The 19629-nt window shown below is 54.6% G+C and overlaps 1 protein-coding gene across 6 annotated transcripts in view; it reads right to left on the bottom strand.

The window, feature by feature from the left end:
- LOC101933726 (oxysterol-binding protein 2) overlaps window positions 1-19629 on the bottom strand; it is a 374699-nt gene that overhangs the window by 37416 nt on the left and 317654 nt on the right. For 5 of the 6 annotated variants that reach the window (XM_065568637.1, XM_065568638.1, XM_065568641.1 and 2 more), the window contains 4 exons: window positions 13307-13505; window positions 9272-9389; window positions 6236-6302; window positions 4541-4708 (listed from right to left, as the gene is read on the bottom strand). In XM_065568637.1, coding sequence (XP_065424709.1) covers window positions 4541-4708; window positions 6236-6302; window positions 9272-9389; window positions 13307-13505 — 552 coding nt within the window. Of the gene's footprint in view, window positions 1-4540; window positions 4709-6235; window positions 6303-7646; window positions 8066-9271; window positions 9390-13306; window positions 13506-19629 lie in introns of those variants that run through there. The other variant, XM_065568642.1, reaches the window with a different exon arrangement.

Below are 19629 nucleotides of genomic sequence, written 5' to 3'. Positions count from 1 at the left end.
GTGGAGCACTTACCTGGGCAGCTCCCATTTGGTGCGAGGGGTGCAGGTGGGAATGTGGGGTGTGTGTGCAGTAGCTCCCATTTGGTGCTCAGGGTGGGGGTGGGGATGTGCAAGAGTCAGGATGTGGGGGGTGCATGGGATGTGGGGGTGTTGGGTGTGTGTGGGGGTGCCAGAGTCAGGGCTGGGGTCGTGGGGGGCATGTGAGGGGGGTGCAGGTGTCAGCGGGGGGGGTCTGGGTGTGTGGGGGGGTGCCAGAGTCAGGGCTGGGGTCGTGGGGGGGGGGGTGAAGGAGTCAAGCAGAGGGCTGGGTGTGTGTGAGGGGGGTACAGGGCTCAGGGCAGGGGCCTGGGGTGTGTGCAGGGCACAGGGGTCGGGGGCACACGGCTCAGGGCACGGGCCTGGGGGGCGTGCGGGGCTGCGGGCTCAGGGCAGAGGGCTGGGTGTGTGTATGTGTGTGGGGGGGGGTCAGGGCTCAGGGCAGAGGGCTGGGTGTGTGTGTGTGTGTGTGGGGGGGGTCAGGGCAGAGGGCTTAATGCCATGCCATTAAGGGGTAGGCTGGGTCCCCGAGGATAACTATAGGCATTTCAACATCCCCAATAGTAATTTCTGGTCTGGGAAGCAAGTCCCTTCCTGCAGCTGTTCAAACAGACCAGAGTTCCTGGAGATGCGAGCGTCATGCACCTTTCCAGGCCATCCCACATTGATGTTGGTGAAACGTCCTTGTGATCCACCAGTGCTTGCAGCACCATGGAAAAGTACCCCTTGTGGTTTATGGACTGGCCGCCACGGTGTGCCGGGACCAAGATGGGGATATGCGTTCCGTCTATCGCCCCGCCGCAGTTAGGGAACCCCAGTGCATTGAAGCCATCCACAGTGGTCTGCACATTTCCCAGAGTCACTATCTTTGATAGCAGCTGGTCAATGATTGCGTTGGCTACTTGCAGCACAGCAGCCCCTACAGTAGATTTGCCCACTCCAAACTGATTCCCGACTGACCGGTAGCTGTCTGGCGTTGCAAGCTTCCACAGGGCTATCGCCACTTGCTTCTCAACTGTGAGGGCTGCTCTCATTTTGGTGTCTTTGTGCTTCAGGGCAGGGGACAGCAAGTCACAAAGTTCCATGACAGTGGCCCTACGCATACGAAAGTTTCGCAGCCACTGGGAATCATCCCAGACCTGCAACACTATGCGGTCCCACCAGTCTGTGCTTGTTTCCTGGGCCCAAAATCGGCGTTCCACGGCATGAACCTGGCCCAATGCCACCATGATCTCCCAATCGCCACATGCCGTACATCTAGGAACGTCTGTGTCCATGTCCTCATCAATATAGTAATTGCACTGTCGTCGCTTTCTCGCCCGGTTTTGCAGGTATTGAACATACTGCTGGATAATGCGCAAGGTATTTACAATGGTCAAAACTGCAGCAGAGATCTGAGTGGGCTCCATGTTTGCCGTGCAATGGCGCCTGCAGGGGTAATCCTCGAAAAAGGGCGCAAAATGAGCTGTTCGGTTCAAGATGGCCGATAAAAGGCGGTAAATGGTTGTCTTCTGTAGCTTCCACGGGACCCAGGACCAACAATATGGAAAAAACAGCGAAAGCAGACTTTGCGGCGGAAACGTGAGCAGAGTTTGCGGTGGAAGCTGTGTGGCTCTGTTCACGATAGCCGAGAAACGGTGGGGAATTATTGCCTTCTGTAGCTTCCACGGGAGCCCAGCACAGACAACCTGGAGAAAGCGGCGGAAGCTGTGTGGCTCTGTTCACGATGGCCGAGGACATTCAAAGTGGATTTAACATACCAAGAGACGGGCGGTGCACCATGCTGCACTGTCTGCTGGCAGCATGGCGTCTGCCGTAGCTTTCACGGAGGGAGGAGCGAGTGATGACACACACCCAGAAAAACCCGCAAGAATGTTTTTGCCCCATCATGCACTGGGAGCTTAACCCACAATTCCAATGGGCAGCAGAGACTGCGGGAACTGTGGGATAGCTACCACAGTGCACTGCTCCGACATTTGATGCTAGCCTCGGTACTGTGGACGCACTCTGCTGAATTCACGCGCTTTAGTGGAGACACATAACATCGAATGTATGAACTCTATTCTGGAAATTCGAATAAAATAACTTTGAATTAATTTCATACTGTAGACGTGCCCTTAGTTGTGACTGTGGTCTGTGTGTGTTGTCAGTTACAGTTCAATTGTCTGTGTGACTCTTGGGGCTGGAGCTGCAAAAATCAAGTTGTCATGATTGGCCCCAGAACCAGGAGGAAGGGAATTATTCCATGCTGGGCTTAAATCACCTTTCCCTGAACATCCCTAGGCTACAGCGCATGTAGGAACTTCCACCCTCTTCTCCTGACTGACGTGCAGATGGGCCTATTGGATACACTGTGAGCAGGCAGCCCCAGGCCCTGTTCCCATTAAATAAGAACATAAGTGGCCGTACTGGGTCAGACCAAAGGTCCATCCAGCCCCGTATCCTGTCTACCAACAGTGGCCAATGCCAGGTGCCCCAGAGGGAGTGAACCTAACAGCTACTGATCAAGTGATCTCTCTCCTGCCGTCCATCTCCACCCTCTGACAAACAGAGGCTAGGGACACCATTCCTTACCCATCCTGGCTAATAGCCATTAATGGACTTAACCTCCATGAATTTATCCAGTTCTCTTTTAAACCCTGTTATAGTCCTAGCCTTCACAACCTCCTCAGGCAAGGAGTTCCACAAGTTGACTGCACTGTGAACTTCCTTTCATTTGTTTTAAACCTGCTGCCCAGTTCTCCTTCCACAGACTCCAGGCCAGGGCTGAGCAAACGATTCACAGCAAATGATTATCCGATGCAAGTTCAAAGTTCACTTCTTACTAATATTGTGCAATAGCCCCTTAAATTGACCCTTTCCAGGGCGCCCGCTCATGCAGCAGGCTCACCAACTAGCAGTCCACAGGAAGCACATGCTGCAGGGGTGTGAACCCAAAGATGGAGGCCCCTCCTGTGAATTGCTCCCACAGGAGCCGCTTGCACAACTAGACAACCTGCTATTCTACAGGAAGGCGAAGCTGCCCTCTGACCCAGGGATAGAAAAAACACATTATCCGGTGCTAGCAAAGCAGAACTGCATCTAACCAGCTAGGGAATGTCCCTCAGCAGGCCACGCCCCCTAGGAGCTTTGCTCAGTAGTTCAGAGAGTTCTCTAAAGCATGAATCCCAGCGTCACCTGCCCAGACCTAAGCAATTCTTCTCCCCCAGCCGGGACAATTCACCGGCAATGCAGCCGCCGACTCCACAAAGAGGTTTCCCGGTTCAGACTAGGAACCAGAAACTTTACTGTCAAGATAGGACTCTGCTTTCCTTTTCTACGGAGAAAAGTGCTTTGAGAAGGGGACCCGAAAGCAGATGGTTGTAAACAAATCCTCTTTGCTGTGAAGAACAGGAGACACCCCAGTCTTCACCCGACAGGAGTAAGTAACTTCAGACCCGCCCCACAGTACAGGGGACATGGGAACCAAACAGGGGGATGCAGGCACCATCGTGAATGCCGAAAATGCCAGAATCCATGCCAGAAGCCAGCGCGCACTGCCTGTGGCCAGAGCCTCCCGGCTGGGAAGAGAACAGCGCTCCACGTAGAGGTGGGAGGAGATCAAGCCAGGTCACTGGATACTTTCCATTATCACAGAAGAAGGTTCTTCCATAGAGCATTTGGTGTCAGTGACTGCCTCCCTCCCCCGATGCTACGCAAGCTCTGCTTTCACTGTAGCCCCTCTGCTTTATCCTTCAGAAGGTGAGGAGCGAACCATGAGTCCACGCTGGTGCAGGGGAACCCAGTTTACAGACAAGGCAGTCTCCTTCCCTGTCCCTCATCACCCACATGCGCCAATCCATTCAAACCACAAAACCCACCAACAGGACTAATCCCTCTGCTGCTCCTAACTCCTGCAATCGAGGCAGGCAGGGTGCGGGGCTGATGGGATCAGACTGCACTGCACAGCTGACTTGCTTGAATCCTCTCTTATTTAACAGTCACAATCAAAAACAATTAGCAATGCAAATGCGCTCCGCTGAAAGGTCCCGAGCAGTGGCAGCTGCCCTGAGACGGGCTTGCTGGGGGGCAACTGTGATCAGAGCACTGGAAACACACAAGGAATAATTCCATTTCTTTTCCGTTTAAAATGTCTAATAATGCAAAAGCCAGACTCTGCTCAAGGCTCGTGTGCAGCTGCAGCTCTGCTGCCTTCAGCCGCTCCCCAATGCCCAGGTCTCCGCAGCTCCCGTTACCTCCTTCTCTAACAGGAACAGAGAAAACAGCTCTCCCCCTTTCACGACACCTTAGCTGCTCAGTGGTGAACCCAGCCCTACTCAGAATGCACTTCCTGGTGCACCCAGCCTGACCCAGAATGCACCTCCAATTCCCTCATTTGGGGCCTGATCCTGGCAGGTACCAAGTACCCCCAGCTAGTCACCTCCCAGGATCAGGCCCTTTCACATATGTCTAACCAAAATCTGACAGGCGCGGCGCAGGCGAGAGCGGGGAAACACTCACGTACAGGCATAGGGATCTTGGACAGTTCTTTGCCAATGCAGTTTTTCATTATGCTCCAGAGGTTAAGGCTGTAGTTGGGTTTGTCTGGAATGCGTGTTCGTCTCCTCTTCTTCGGCAGGACGTCTTTGCACGTTGATTCATTGTAGCCAGTTTGATTTGCGCTCTCAAAGACCTGGGAAGCAGCAAAGCAGCTATCTTAGGGTCAAAGAGCCAGATCAGCCAACCGTAGGGTTGCCAGGCATCCGATTTTCAACTGGAACGCCCGGTTGAAAAGGGATCCTGGCGGCTCTGGTCAGCAGTGCTGACCGGGCCATTAAAAGTCCGGTCGGTGGTGCAGCGGGGCTAAGGCAGGCTCCCTGCCCGCCCTGGCTCTGCGCGGCTCCTGGAAGTGGTGCCGTGTCGCTGCGGCCCTAGGTGCAGGGGCAGCCAGGGAGGCTCCGCGCGCTGGCCCCGCCCGAGCCCTGGCTATGTCAACGCACAGAACCTCACTGGCCACCACCGTGCCTAGAAGCCAGAGGACATGTCGACGCTTCCGGGAGCTGCCTCAGGTAAGCACCAACTGGAGCCTGCACAGTACCCCGAACCTCTTCCCCCACCCTGAGACCCCTTCTGCATCCCAACTCCCTCCCGGGTCCTGCATCCCCACCCGCACACCAACTGCCTGCCCCAGCCCTGAGCCCCCTCTTGCACCCAAACTCCCTCCCATAGCCTGCACCCCCCACCCCAACTCCCTGCCCCATCCCGGAGTCCCCTCCCGTACCCTGAACCCCTCATTGCTGGCCCCACGCCAGAGCCTGCACTCCCAGCCAGAGCCCTCACCCCCTACACACCCCAACCCCCTGCCCCAGCCCAGTGAAAATGAGCAACTGAGTAAGGGTGGGGATGGAGTGAGCAGGGGTGGAGCCTCAGAGAAGGGGCAGGGCAGGAATGAGACCTCGGGGGCAGGGGTGGGAAAGGGGGTGGGGCAAGGGTGTTCGGTTTTCTGCAATCAGAAATTTGGCAATCCTAACCAACCATGGAAACCTGGCTGCTGGCCACAGTCAGCTCTTGGGGTATCACTCCTGGGATCTGGCCTCTCCCCAGGCAGGGCATGTGCAGCTCAGACCCAGAACGTCCCGCACCAGGCGGCTTTGCTTGTTTGTCTGAGCTTGTTCTCAGGAAAGGCCTGTCGGGCTGGGCAGAGATCTGCTTGACAGCAGTACAGGTGCTGCTTAGCGTGTGCGTGCTCTGGGCTGGCCTTCCGGGTCGCCCGGGCATTTCCTCACAAGAAAGGCTCAGGCAACACCGGAGGTAAAGACAGGACCACACGTAGGCTGAAATAATCAGGTAGCCGTACTCAGCCCTCTGGCGCCACCAATCCGGCCCCAGTGCAAAGCCGGTGGTGGGAGTAGGGGGGAAGGGAGAAGACTCTTTGGGGCTGAGGGGTGTCACCAAAACTAAGGCTGATTCTGAGTGAAGTGGGGTGAGTGCTGGGGGGAGCTGATCCATCTTATTCTCCCCTCTGCTCCCACTTGCTCCCTGCTGAACGGACACACTTGGAATATTGTAACTGAGACTTCAGTTCCCATCTCCCCCGTTATGGCCCATTCTGCTGCCCTGCGTGGGAATCGGACGGGAATTTTCCCCAAGTTGCCCTCCTCCCATGCCCCCCCACCCCGGTCATTACTTTCTACCAGCTCCGTCTGCCCGATGCACTCACATTGTCCTCCAGGTTCCAGTCCTCAGGGTGCCCCTCGTTGGCCCCGCTCAGGTTACTGCCAGAACGCCTGCAGGGAAGACAGGCAGTGGGCACGGGCGCAAGCAGGCACAGAAGAGAAAGGAATGGCTGCTCTCGCCATGCCAGGGCCTGATTTAACCCACAGGACATTGCAAAGGGGCTGCGGTGGGTGGAGCTTAGTATGCAAACATGCCGGAGGTTCTCATTTCTTTTTTTTCTTGCTACGAAGCCAGTGAGTGCACACCAGGCTGCAAACAGCCACTGCTGGAAAGGATCTTTCTAAAACTCACTTCCAAGCCCTTAAAGATCCCGATTCCCAGATCTACGATCTCCTGCACCTAGTCTCGTCACCAGGCCCTCCGAAACCGAAGCCAAACTGGTTTGCAAATCATCCTTGGACCCAGCTTTGCAACAGTCCGTCTCTTTCATGTAAGCAGAGCTACGTGGGAGACATTTCCTGGTACTGGCAGGTCTCTCACCAAGAGACATCACTGGGCCCCCCTCAAGCTCTGGGGCCCCCATCGCCATGGTTTGATTAGGTAGGAAGTGTGGTCTAGTGGTTAAAGCTCAGCTCTGGGGAGGCCAGGCAACCTAAGTTCTTGCTCCTGGCTCCATCGTAGGTATGTCTGCGGCCCCACCACCAAAGGCTCAGAGCCCCTCACAGTCTCTAATGGATTTAGCCTCACAGCCCTCCTGGCAGGGCTGGGCTTATCCCCACAGATGGATAGGAACTGAGGCCCAGAGAGGCTAAGTGACTTTCCCAAGTTCCCATGGGGCGTCTGTAGCAGAGCAGAGAATTGAGCCGGGTTGTCAGAGTCCACTGGTCCAGCAGCGGCTCTGCTTCTGATTCGCGGCGAGCACCACGCACCCGCCAAGCCACGGGGAGGGCCAAAGCAGGCCCCCAAGTCTGTAGTTTGGCACCTAATCAAGAGGCCTGGATTTCAGAGGGCCTGAGCAATCCCTGCCTCCACAACTGTCCTCTGGCCCTTCAGAAACTCCCCATCCTCCCACCTCTGGGGGCCAGGCCATTGGGAGAGGCTGCTCAGCCCAACCTTCCCTGGCAGGGAAGCAGGGAGCCGCTGACAGCACCAGGTGACTCTGGAAGAGCCCCCAGGCAGGTGGATTCCTTACCAGACGGCAGTGGTGCTGTGCCTAGCTACAGTGGGGTCCCCCTGCCCACCAGGACACCCGCTGCCCTGGGCAGGAAGTGGTGCTAGGGGCATACATTGGGGCATACACTCTGCTTGCAGGCCCCACGACAGGGCTGCAGGTGATGGGTGAGGTCACCCCCCTGTTATGCTGGGGTCCAGCGGCACCCTAATTCCCTGGCTTGGGGGCCTGCTCTGCAAGGCTGGGAGGTCCAGAACAGGGAGGGTTCCCTGGAAGAACTCACCTGGGCCAAAGCATTAGAATACAGGAGAAGCCGTTTCCTCCCAGTCTTCCCTACAGGAAACACAGGCCTCCCAAGGCAAGCTGGGCACTGCAGTCCCCGCAGAGCAGGCTGGGAAAGTGGGAGGAGTCTGGGCTCCTGGATAAATAGGGCCTCCTCCCTGTTTGCAAACCAGACCCCAGGGAGTCTGTGAGCAGCATGCTGGGACTGTAGTGCCCGAGGGGTGGGCTGGCGGCTTCCCCCTCCCCTGCACAGCAGGTGGAGGGCGGCTGGCTGGGTTTAGTGCAGTGCAATAAACTCTTTTCAGTCATTCCATCTCAGGACTAGACTAAGGTGCTGCTCTGGCGAGGCAGAGCCGGGAAACCTGTAGGCCAGTGTGTCACACAGGCACTAGCTGCAGGGGACCTGCCAGCGCCTCACCCCCATTCTCTAGTGAATGAGAAGAGTTTATTGCTGGTTCGCAGTAAGGGATGGGAAGCCCTTACATATACCTGCCTGGGCCACCTGCTTCAGACATAGCTAAGTACTTGGCTGCTAGTCATTCCGTGCCAGGTGCGCTGCGGACACGCCCAGGATGCCGGAGCAGAGGAGCACGGCCGTCAAAGGGGGGGGACAGGCTGTGCCCGGGCCCTGTGGCTCTTGAGAAGGAGGGAGAGGGCACAATGCATCTCCCGCTCGTGCCCCTGCATGGGAACCGGTCCCAAAACAGGCCTTGCTTGTGCTCAGCGATTCCCTGTTCCCCTCCATCTCATGCACTCGTTGCCACCAGGGCAGTGGGTGTGCAGTGCTGCCCAGTGAGACCGGCAGCGCGTTACACTTGCCACGCACTGGGTCCAGTGACAGAGGCCCAGCCTGGCACGTGGTGCTGCTGAGCTGAGCAGCTGTTTCCCCCAGAGCCTTCTCTGGCCTGGGATCTCGGACTTCTGAAAGCTCCCCTGGGCCGTAGACTCCAGCCCAGATCCTCACAGGTAGTTAGACTCCTAAGCGCCACTGAACTCCCTGGAAGTTGGGAGCCTAAATGACGGAGGCTCTGGGCCTGTGTTACTGAGTTAGAACTTGTCCTCACACCTGGTAAATCGCCCATTCCTAATCAGGCCTCAGGGGGGACAGACCAGGCCGTTGGGTCCGGTACTGGGATAGGGAGCCGTTCACCTCTGTTGCTATTTCAAATCCAGCCCACGCTGTTCCCTCCCGATCACGGCTCTTTGCCCCATGCGCAGCGGATTGGCGGGTCTCAGTCCAGTTTCTAGTGGGCAGAGTCCACACTGCAAAAACATCATTGCCAATGGCCCTGACCAGCCCCAGTGGAGAGATGAGAGCCAGCCAGAGGCTGTCCCTCCAGTCCAGGGAGGAGGCGCCCTGGTGGCTCTGTCTGAGGGCACTCTGCCCTGCCAGGGGTAGAGGGCTCCACTCGCTAGGCCATTCGCCAGCACTGATGTTTGAAACATGCCTCTCTTGCTGCCTGCCTGCACAGCCGACCCACCTGCAGGGGTGGGTGTGTAATTAATGCAAACCAAGAGGGTGCTGCCTCTACCCTATTAGTGAGAAGCCAGACTAAGTGCCTCCTCCCCACTCGTCCTATTCGTGCGGTGGCTTTGGGCCTGCTCTGCACTGTGGATGCTTCATACCTGTGATGTTTGGGGTCTGCAGTTACTGTGATAAAAGCTGGTGTATCCTCCATGGCATCAAAATACTCTGTCTCCTCATCTTCATCACTGGCTTCCCCTTTGGCAGGCTGCACACTCCCTGCGGGCACAAAGAGAACAACCTGGTCAGTACCGCTTCTTCCCCCGACTGCTCTCGCAGAACCTTAACGTGTGCTCCCAGACCAGAGCCCCAGTGGATCCCCACACACCTTCGCTCTGCAGGGGCCTGCAGACCAGGCGCTCGTCCCTCTGCCCCACTGTGCTGTCTGTCTGTCTCTCCCTTTCCCTCTCCTCTCTCATGCGCAGGGTTACGCTGGCTGGAGGGGGCTGGTGGATCTGGGCAGCTAAGTTCCCTCTAAGTTGCGCGGCCACACAGCTGCCTATTAAGCACCACTCAGGGCTCCGGCGGGGAGAGATGCCTCTCCTCAAGCCCCGGACCTGCCGCGGCACCCCTCTCCCGACCCGACCCGGCCCCAGCCTGGCCCTGAACCTGCTGCGGCCATAGGACAGGCACCTCTCCCCCGGCCTAGCCCCAGACCTGCTGTGGCTGGGGGACAGGCAACCGTCCCGCAGCCCTGCCTGCACCTGTACTGCCAGGGAGAGGCACCTCTCCCCCTCAGCCCAAGTGCTGCTGCGGGGAGAGAGAGCTGGGGGGAGTCTTCTCTCCTCACCGTAGCCCCAGGGAGCTCCACTGCACCTCAAACCCCTCATCCTCAGCCCCACCCCAGAGCCCGCACCCCCAGCTGGAGTCCTCACCCCTACCCTGCACCCCAACCCTCTGCCCCAGCCCTGAGCCCCCTCCTGAACTCCTCATCCCTGGCCCCACACCACAGCCCTCACCCCTGCTGCACCCCAACCCTCTGCCCCAGCCCTGAGCCCCCTCCTGAACCCCTCATCCCTGGCCCCATCCCACAGCCCTCACCCCTGCTGCACCCCAACCCTCTGCCCTAGCCCTGAGCCCCCTCCCACACTCCGAACCCCTCAGCCCCACCCCCACCACATGAATTGTGTTAGGTGCACCACATCAGCTCCATATTGGTGCACCTAACAAAATTAATTCCACACATGGGTGGGAGAAACGAGAGGAAACACTGCTGGGCAGATTTTGCTCTTGCCCAATCAGGGTACAAAACGCTTTGCTACCACGGTGATGAGTGCCTTACAAATGCCATCAATGGTTGGATTAAGCTGCCTGCCTGCACAGCCAACCCACCTGCAGGGGTGTGTGTTGGATTAAGCTCCGAGCCCAGCCCCTCTGAGCCGGGCACCCCCTGACCCCATTCCCCCCACAGCCCTGACCCCTAGCTCCGAGCTCAGCCCCTCTGAGCTGGACACCCCCCGACCCCATCCCCCCACAGCCCTGACCCCCAGCTCTGAGCCCAGCCCCTGTGAGCCGGGCACCCCCCAACCCAGAGCCCAGCTCCCCACCCAGCCCTGGGCAACAGCAGCGCCACCCCCAGGCAGCGACAGCCCATTGGCACCAACCATCACCACCACCCAGCGACAGCCCATTATGTAATTGCAAATGTATACATACCATTAAAGCATTTAATGTTTTTAAATAATGTATTTTGTGTATTTTCAAATTATTAAAATTTCATTTTTGAATGTATTTCACTGGTTATTTTTTACATTTCCAAATACATGTTACTAGAGTATTGCAACTTTTTTTTATGGAAGGGGCCCCCGAAATTGCTTTGCCCCAGGCCCCCTGAATCCTCTGGGCGGCCCTGCCACTGACCTCCTCTATCGCACCTGCCAGAGACCTGCCCCATAAGAGTTCTTAGGGCAGAGCTTTTAGAAAAATATCCAATCCTGATTTTAAAATTGCCAGTGATGGAGAATCACCACAGCCGTGGGGAAATGGTTCCAATGGTTAATCTCCCTGACTCTTAAAAACATACTTCTTCTTTCCAGTCTGAATTTTTCTAGCTTCAGCTTCCAGACACTGGCTCTTGTTAGACCTTTCTCTGCTGGGCTGAAGAGCCCGTTATCCAATATTTGTTCCCCAGGCAGGTATTTATAGACTGTAATGAAATCACCCCTTAACCTTCTCTCTTTTAAGCTAAAACAGCTGGAGCTCCTTGAGTCTATCACTCTAAGGCAGGTCTTCTAATCCTTTACTCATTCTCACAGCTCTTCTCTGAACCCTCTCCAATTTAGCAATAGTCTTCTTGAAGTATGCGCCCCAGACCTGAATGCAGTCTATTCCAGCAGCAATGATACCAGGGCCAAATACGGAAGTGCTATGACCTCTCTATTCCAGCTCGAAATCCCTGTGTATGCACCCAAGGATTGCATTAGCCCTTTTGGCCACAGCATCACTCTGGGAAATAGATTGGTGTGTCTCCCTTCAGCACCCGATGGGGCTGTACACAGCATGGGACTTCCGCAAAGCCCAGGGTACTACTTCTCTTCCCACCTGAGAAATAGCCCAGCTCTGCAAATGCAGCTTCGTTTGTGCAGCACTCGAGGCCTCTGCACCTAGGAGCTTTTCTCCTAGGTCCTTTGGCAGGCGGGGATCTCCAGTTAGTAGCCAGACATCAGGAAGACTTGGAGAAGGAGGGTAATGTCTCAGACTGGCCCAGGATGGGACAGAACCATTCTTGGGCTCTATTCCTGACTCCAGAAGAAATGTATCTTGTGTTGGAGCAGGGGACCCAAGGGTCAAGGCTCCTGCATTCAATCTCCTGGACGGGGAAGGATGATCTAGTGGTCAGAGCAGGGTCTGGCAAGCTGGGCTCTCAGGTTAAATCCCTAGCTCTTGGGGGGAGCGTGGTTAGAGCAGGGGACTGGGAGTCAGGATATCTGGATTCAGATCCCAGCCCTTGAAGGGAGTGTGATCTAGGGGTCACACATGGGGGAAAACAGAAATCCCTGAGATCGATTCCCTGCTGTACACTGCCTTGCTCTGTGACACTGGGGAGGTGATTCTGCCTCTTTGCTTCAGCTACACCCCCCCCCCCCCCCCGCCTGTAGAAATGGGAACAATAAACCATTCCCAGGGATGTCAAATGCTTTGAGCCATTTGGGCCGAAGGCCCTAGGGGAGCCGATATACTCACACTCATGCCCCATATTCCTCGCTGGCAGGAGGCCAGGCCACTTATCTGTTACATTGCATCACAAATCCATGTTGTGATGACAACACTGCCCTGTGGGGAGAGCCCCTCAGCCACGGAGCGTCACAGGGAGAGGCTCCTCGAGGCTGGAGGGCTCTGGGGATGGGTGGGGCTGAATGTTACGTGTTTATCTGAGTCGATCCATTCCCTGACCCCTACGTGGTACAAGGGAACTGCCCCGGCCCGGCATTAGACACAGCCAAGGAACAAGCTGCTGCTGGCCAGCTAAGGCTCCGTTTGTGGGTTACAATAAACCAAACCTGCTGGTGCAGCCAGAAGGGTGTCTGGGGACGATGATTTGGCACCAGCATCAACTGCAATTCGGTTTTATTCTCCAGCAACAATTGCAACCAGCAAATGAAACCCAGATGAGACACCAGCCACTGGCCGTGGGCAAAGGGCTCCAGTGCTCTCATGCTCAAACCCGTGGGGCCCAATGTTCTGGGGACAAACCCAACCTTGCATCACTGGGATGTGGGGATGCAAACGTCACGTTGGGATTCGTCTGGCCAGTAGAGGCAACTGTGGGAAGAATGGGATTCCCCTGGGGAGACGCGCTCCTAGGGAGGCAGCTGTAGTACCGCCTCTCCACAGACATGCCTGTCCTCTTACCCCTCAACAGGCTTTTGCCTGAGAAAAAATCCATGGGCATGATGGGCTGCCCTGTCCATCCTTCCCGTCTCTGCTGGTGCCCTATCAGCGGCTGACTGGGAATGAGAGAGAGGGCAGCCCCCCATCCCTCCCACCCCATCGCCCTCCCCCCACCCCGCACTGCTGGGCTCTGGCGGCTGCTCGCCGCTGCCATTGTGACCTCACAGCCGCAGAGCTCTTGGGCTGGCGGGACCAGGCTGTTGGCATCCCAGCCCTCTGGGCCCCTGGGGAAGGAGGCCGCTCACCCTTGGAAGTGCTGCTGACTGCTGTAGTGCTCGAGGACAGGCCGGGGGCTCCCCGGCAGGCCCGTTCCAAGCTGTTGTGCTGTTTGGCTAACTGCTCAATGGTCTCCTCCAGGCGGATCCTCTGCTCCCGCTCATACTGTAGCGCCCGCTGCCATTTCCGACTGTGGCTCTCGGCTAACTCCAGGAAGTCGCGGCAAGCCTGGGGGAAGCAAGGATCACACAGGTCAGGCTCCCTCGGGGCCAGGCCCCAGCTGCTAGCACACAGCACTGCCCCCAGCAGCTCAGGAGCCAGGATCAAGGGCTCTTCGTTCTGCAACTCTTTGCTCCGCCCACATCTCGGGGATCCCTTCACCAGGAGCAGCACTCCAGCCTTTCCCCTTCAGATCTGCAGCCCCCCGGCCTTGCCCTCCCCCTGCAAGCGGGGCTGGGAACAGAGCTGGGGGACTTCTCCGTTTGCTGGCAGCTCCAAAAAATTCAAATAAAACGTGGTTTGGATCAAACTGAATTTGAAAAATTTCGGCAAATCAAAACAGTCTGTTTGGGATCAAACAAAGCCTGTTGTTCAACCGGAAATACCGTATTTTCCAAGGGCTACATTCATGAAATGGCCAAAGGTGGGGCTCCCCTTTTAGCCCACTGGCTGGCAGGCTCACTTGAGACAATCCTGGCTGTAGTGCCTGCAGGACAGGGATTTGAACCCAGGTGTCCCCCATCCCTGGGGACTGCCTGAACCATTAGCCTGTGGATGGGCCTCTCTCCATCTCTCCTGTCCCACTGAGGATAAAATACTTGAACAGTCATTGGGCCAGAGGATAAAATGGGGAGACAATGACTCTGCAGCTTGGGGGTTAGGCCCCTCACCGGGAGGTGGGAGCATCGAGATCAAGTCTCTGCACCGGTGAATATTTCTTTATTGATACAAAATGGAAGAGGTTCAGCAGGAGACCCTGAGGGCGCCCCACCCCAGAACAGCTAATAGCCTGGTGGGGAGGGCACGCCCCTGGCAGAGGAGAAGGTTCAAATCCTGCTCCTGAATGGGGATCCAGACTTGGGTTTCCCATATCCCAGAGGAGTGCCCTGACCACACAGCTAAAGCGAGCTTTGAGCTAGATGCATTACTATCAGGTGGGGGCACATATGGTTGAAAAAGACCCTACTCAAAGAGTGGTTATCTAGTGGTTCCCTCTCAAAGGGGCACGGCGTATCGAGCGGGGTCGCACAGGGGTCAGGCCTGGGTCTCATACTATTCAATATTGTTGTTTGACTTGGATAATGGAGTGGAGAGTATGCTTATAACATTTGGAGAGGACAGCAGACTAGGAGGGGTTGCCAGCACTTTGGAGAACAGGATTTGAATTCAATTGACCTTGACAAATTGGAGAATTGGTCTGAAATCAACAAGAGGAAAGTCAATAAAGACAAGTACAAAGTGCTTCACTTAGCAAGGAAAAATCAAATGGGCGGCAATGAAGTGGGGAATAACTGGCTAGGCGGCAGTACTGCTGAAAAGTATCTGGGGGGTTAGAGTGGATCACAAATTGAATATGAGTCAACGATGTGATGCAGTTGTAAAAACAATATCATTCTGGGCTGTATTTGCTAATATCCAACCTAAACCTCCCCCACTGCAACTTGAGACCATTGCTCCTTGTTCTGTCATCTGCCACCACTGAGAACAGCCGAGCTCCATCCTCTTTGGAACCCCCCCTCAGGTAGTTGAAAGCAGCTATCAAATCCCCCCTCATTCTTCTCTTCTGCAGACTAAACAAGCCCAGTTCCCCCAGCCTCATTCCTTAAGCTCTGGAATGGGCTTCATTTGTCCAAGGGAGGGTGTGGGATCCCAGCCTAAAGGAGCCTCTCCCTGTGATGCTCTGTGGCTGTGGGGCTCTCCCCACAGGGCAGCGTTGTCATCACAACATGGATTTGTGATGCAATGTAACAGGTAAGTGGCCTGGCCTCCTGCCAGCGAGGAACATGGGGCATGAGTGTGAGTATATCGGCTCCCCTAGGGCCTTCGGCCCAAGTGGCTCAAAGCATTTGACATCCCTGGGAATGGTTTATTGTTCCCATTTCTAAGGGGGCGGGGGAAGGGGGTAGCTGAAGCAGAATCACCTCCCCATTGTCACAGAGCAAGGCAGTGTACAGCAGGGAATCGATCTCAGGGATTCTGTTTTCCCCCATGTGTGACCCCTTGATCACACTCCCTTCAAGGGCTGGGATCTGAATCCAGATATCCTGACTCCCAGTCCCCTGCTCTAACCACGCTCCCCCCAAGAGCTAGGGATTTAACCTTAGAGCCCAGCTTGCCAGACCCCTGCTCTGACTACTAGATCATCCTTCCCCGTCCAGGAAACTGAATGCAGGAGCCTTGACGCGTGGGTCCCTGCTCCAACACAAGAGTATATTTGGAGGTTTTTGAGGACAGGTAGGACAAACTCCTGTCAGGGATGATCTAGGTTGACCTGGTCTGGCCTCAGGGAGGGGACTGTGCTTGCTGACTTCTCAAGGTCCCTTCCAGCCCGACATTTCTATGATTCTAAGTTATAAGGGGGCATCACCATCCCACCTGCTCTGTAGCCAAAACGATTCAGTGAATTCATGTCACCCAAAGCTGCGTTTTTTGGCAGATAATCTATTTGTCCAGGAATGTGGCCCAGCTAGGAGCACAGTACAGGTCCCACAGCCATGGTGTGAGGAACTGGCTTGGGATCTGTAGTCATGTCTCATCGTGCTGAGCATCCAAACACAGATACACCGAGCGCGAAGGGACGTCAGGCCCTTGGGCTGGGGGAAGTCAGGGAGTTTTACCACTAGGTAGTGCCAACTGCACGGCAAGTTTCACACATATTCAGCTCTGCTGACGCAGCTCAGTTTTCACTTGCAGCTCCCTTGTCATTTCAGTTATGGGATGCCCCCCCTGCCCCCGCTCTGCCACTGCCCCTCAACTCTGACCAGTCGCCTCCCCGCTCCCCAGGACATTTCCTCTGGCACCCCTAATCATATTTGCACAGCATTTTAAAAATGTGACGTGCTAGAAATAGTGTACTCTTGATTATCTAAACCAGGATCCCATCCCATAGCTTTTAATTACTCAGTAAATTCCTAGGGTTCCAAACCCCCTTTGCTCTCACAACTGATGCCATGTCCTGCAGGAGGGGCTGTTCTGGATTGTCATTGTCACGCTGCTCTGCCAATGCAAGGACTGAGTCTGAACTGCAGCCCCACAGCATTCTTGGTCTTGTCCCCCCGCTTCTGTCAATGCACCTCAGTCACAGCCCCCTGCTATTCCAGCCCTGGGCTCGCCCCCTGCTGCCATAGGCCAGGCCTGTTCTGTTCCAAACAGTGCACGGGTTTTGTGATGGGGACGAATATCCTTGGGAATGAGGATGAGACGCCCACACAGTGTAAAAGGAAAAGAAGAGTCAATGGAAGAGACAGGCACCGGATTTCTCGCTGACTAATAAGGAAGGACAGCCCCCTTCCTCCATCTTTGCTGAAGCAGAATCCAGCCAGAACAACAGTCCCCTGGGTGTTAATTAGACACAATATGGTGTGAAAGCGTCACAGTTCTTCCCCTGGGGCAGAGGGAGGACAGGTTATGCTGACAGGCAAGCAGCTACTTAGTCTCCTACACGGAGCGGTCTGCACAGCCTCTTGGGCTATGGCTACACTGCAGCCAAATTCGACATAAATTGTGTCGTAGGGGTGTGAATTAGCCACTCCCCTGAGTGACGTAACTTATGCCGATTTAAGCGCCGGTGTGGACAGAGCTATGTTGGCGGGAACATTCCACTCGAGGGGAATGGAGTAATTCAGCCGACGAGAGAACTCTCTCCCGTTGGCTGAGAACAGCTACACTAGAGAGCTTTCAGCGGCGCAGCCACATCACTGTAAGCTCTCCTGGATAGCCAGAGCCTCGGGCTGAAAGGGGCCGTGTTGGGGGCCTGCCATGCTGTTCGTTTTGTGTGTCAGGGCTGGTCTCTTAGCAAGATGACCCCATTTGACCCCCAAGAGACGAGCTGGCGAGTGGAATGTACCACAGACCTTGAGGTATGCACAGTTCTCCGTGGCAGTTCCCTTGCGCACGTGAACAGCTCAAATGGGTCTGAGCGATTCAACCACTAATCAAGGTCTTCCTGTCTTTGCGGTCTCCCTGCCCTATCTCACGAGGGATGGAACAGGATACACACTGGAACGTAAGCTGCTAAGATTGCATGCAAATGTTACCGGCAGCCCTCTTACTGGTATAATTAGCTTCTTGCTGCATTAGCCCCATGCAGGGTAAATGATAAATTATGGCAAATAATTCTAGGTCTGGCTAACAGTCCAATTTATCAGAGTTAGCAACATATGAACGAGAGGAAAAGGGACACTGGATGGCTCAGGGGATCCATCATGGGATATTGAGACTTTCCGATCCAGTATGTTCAAAGCAAGCCCAAGTTGGTGGTTCCCGTGTAATGACAGGCCGGAGGCTGATGTGAAATAAGTTGCCTGGTCTCTTCCAGTTCCCAGTGGAGAGGTGTCCACATTAAAATCAACACCACAGTTGCCCCTTTGCTGGCAGTCTTGCCAAGAGGCCAAGGACAGAACAAGCCATGGCAACTGAATCTCCGAGGTGAGGAGTGTGGCCCACAGCGAGGGAAGGTAGCATGGCTACTGTGCGGGATAACAGAAGCCTCCAGGACTGTCAGTTTGACACTTTCACCAGCATCAGAGACAAGGTGGCTGAGGTAATATCAAGAGAAGCAGGTCCGATAAAGGATATTACCTCACCCACCTTGTCTATCCAGGCTCAGCATGGCTACATCAACACTGCATCCAGCATCAGTCACCGCCAAGGAATGGCCAATACATCCCTACACCTCCCCCGAGGGCGAGCTAGCTTTGTTTTCTTTACAAGAATGTGCTGGAATCTTAGTCCTAACCAGACAACGGGATTATTTCCAAATCCAGATGACCCACTCTGGCAGAGGGACACCACCAATAAAAAGAAAGCCCACTTTTCCCTGAAAATGCTTTAGCTACTGTCAGAAGTAACAGCTAAGACCACCACAAATGAACGAGTAGGGAACACGCAGCTCTCTCTTTTCAGTGGGTTTACACGTGCATTTGACAGTACAGTACTTTGTGCCTAGACAGCTTCACTACTAGCCTTGGGTCTACTCCCAGGCTGGAAATGAAACCTGCCTGTGTGTGCCGGACTGCGGTGAGTCAATCCCCCATTATTGTGGGGTCTCACACAGCTGCACAGGAGAGAAAAGTGATCTAAAAAACAGGGAAATGTTATTGTAAGAGCCCAAAAATTGGTAGGGGAACTCAAGGTCATGCTAGCACTCGCAACAACCTTTAATTCATCTTTGAGAGTGACGAGATGTCTAGCTGGCAGTGAGAGATACCATTAAGCTACCATAGCACAAGAGGAAAAAGGGACACTATCAAGATTAAAATCATTCTGAAAAACCCACAGGTGTGTAACTAATAACAATTCAGATGATTAAAAGGGAGAGAACTTTAGATGTCTAATATACTTGTCATCATTAATGGGGCTCATTTATTTTTTGTGCTTCATCTACTTGGATTTTACATGCACTTCACCCAGCTTTTTGCACTTCACTTATATGAACCAAGACAGGTCAGTTTCATTTAAATTTCTAGTTAGCTCCACTTTCTTGTTCTCATGTTCTAGCACCATGCTGCTGGGCCTGGGTTTCCCATCGGAACCCTGATTCCGTAAGAGATTTTTAATAAAGAACCATTTCCATTACTTAGATTTTTCCAACCCATTTGTCTACAACATAAGCAAATTTTGGGTCTAAACCAGATTGACGGAGCCCCTTAAAAAGCTCCGGAGGAAGAAGAACCACGGATATTAGGTTGGATATTAGGAAAAACTTTTTCACTAGGAGGGTGGTGAAGCACTGGAATGGGTTACCTAGGGAGGTGGTGGAATCTCCTTCCTTAGAGGTTTTTAAGGTCAGGCTTGACAAAGCCCTGGCTGGGATGATTTAGTTGGGAATTGGTCCTGCTTTGAGCAGGGGGTTGGACTAGATACCTCCTGAGGTCCCTTCCAACCCTGATATTCTATGATTCTCTGAAATACTGGAAAGTTGAAGGTTATCTTGAAAGTTGTGTGACGAAATGTGCAATGAAGGAAATAGCCCTCACATGTTAAAGACACATTACACACAGTTGCTAGAGTGTGTGTGAGAGAGAGCATGGATGTGCATGTGTGCACACGTGTGCATACCCCTGTCTGTTCATGTGTTTTACGAACTCCATGGGTGCACTAGGGACTTGGCTACTGTTGATTTTACATGGAA

Source organism: Chrysemys picta, chromosome 15, assembly GCF_011386835.1.
Source record: "Chrysemys picta bellii isolate R12L10 chromosome 15, ASM1138683v2, whole genome shotgun sequence".
Lineage (NCBI taxonomy): Eukaryota > Metazoa > Chordata > Testudines > Emydidae > Chrysemys > Chrysemys picta.
Note: the sequence above shows the minus strand (reverse complement) of the source record. Positions and strands in the feature narration are given on the sequence as shown.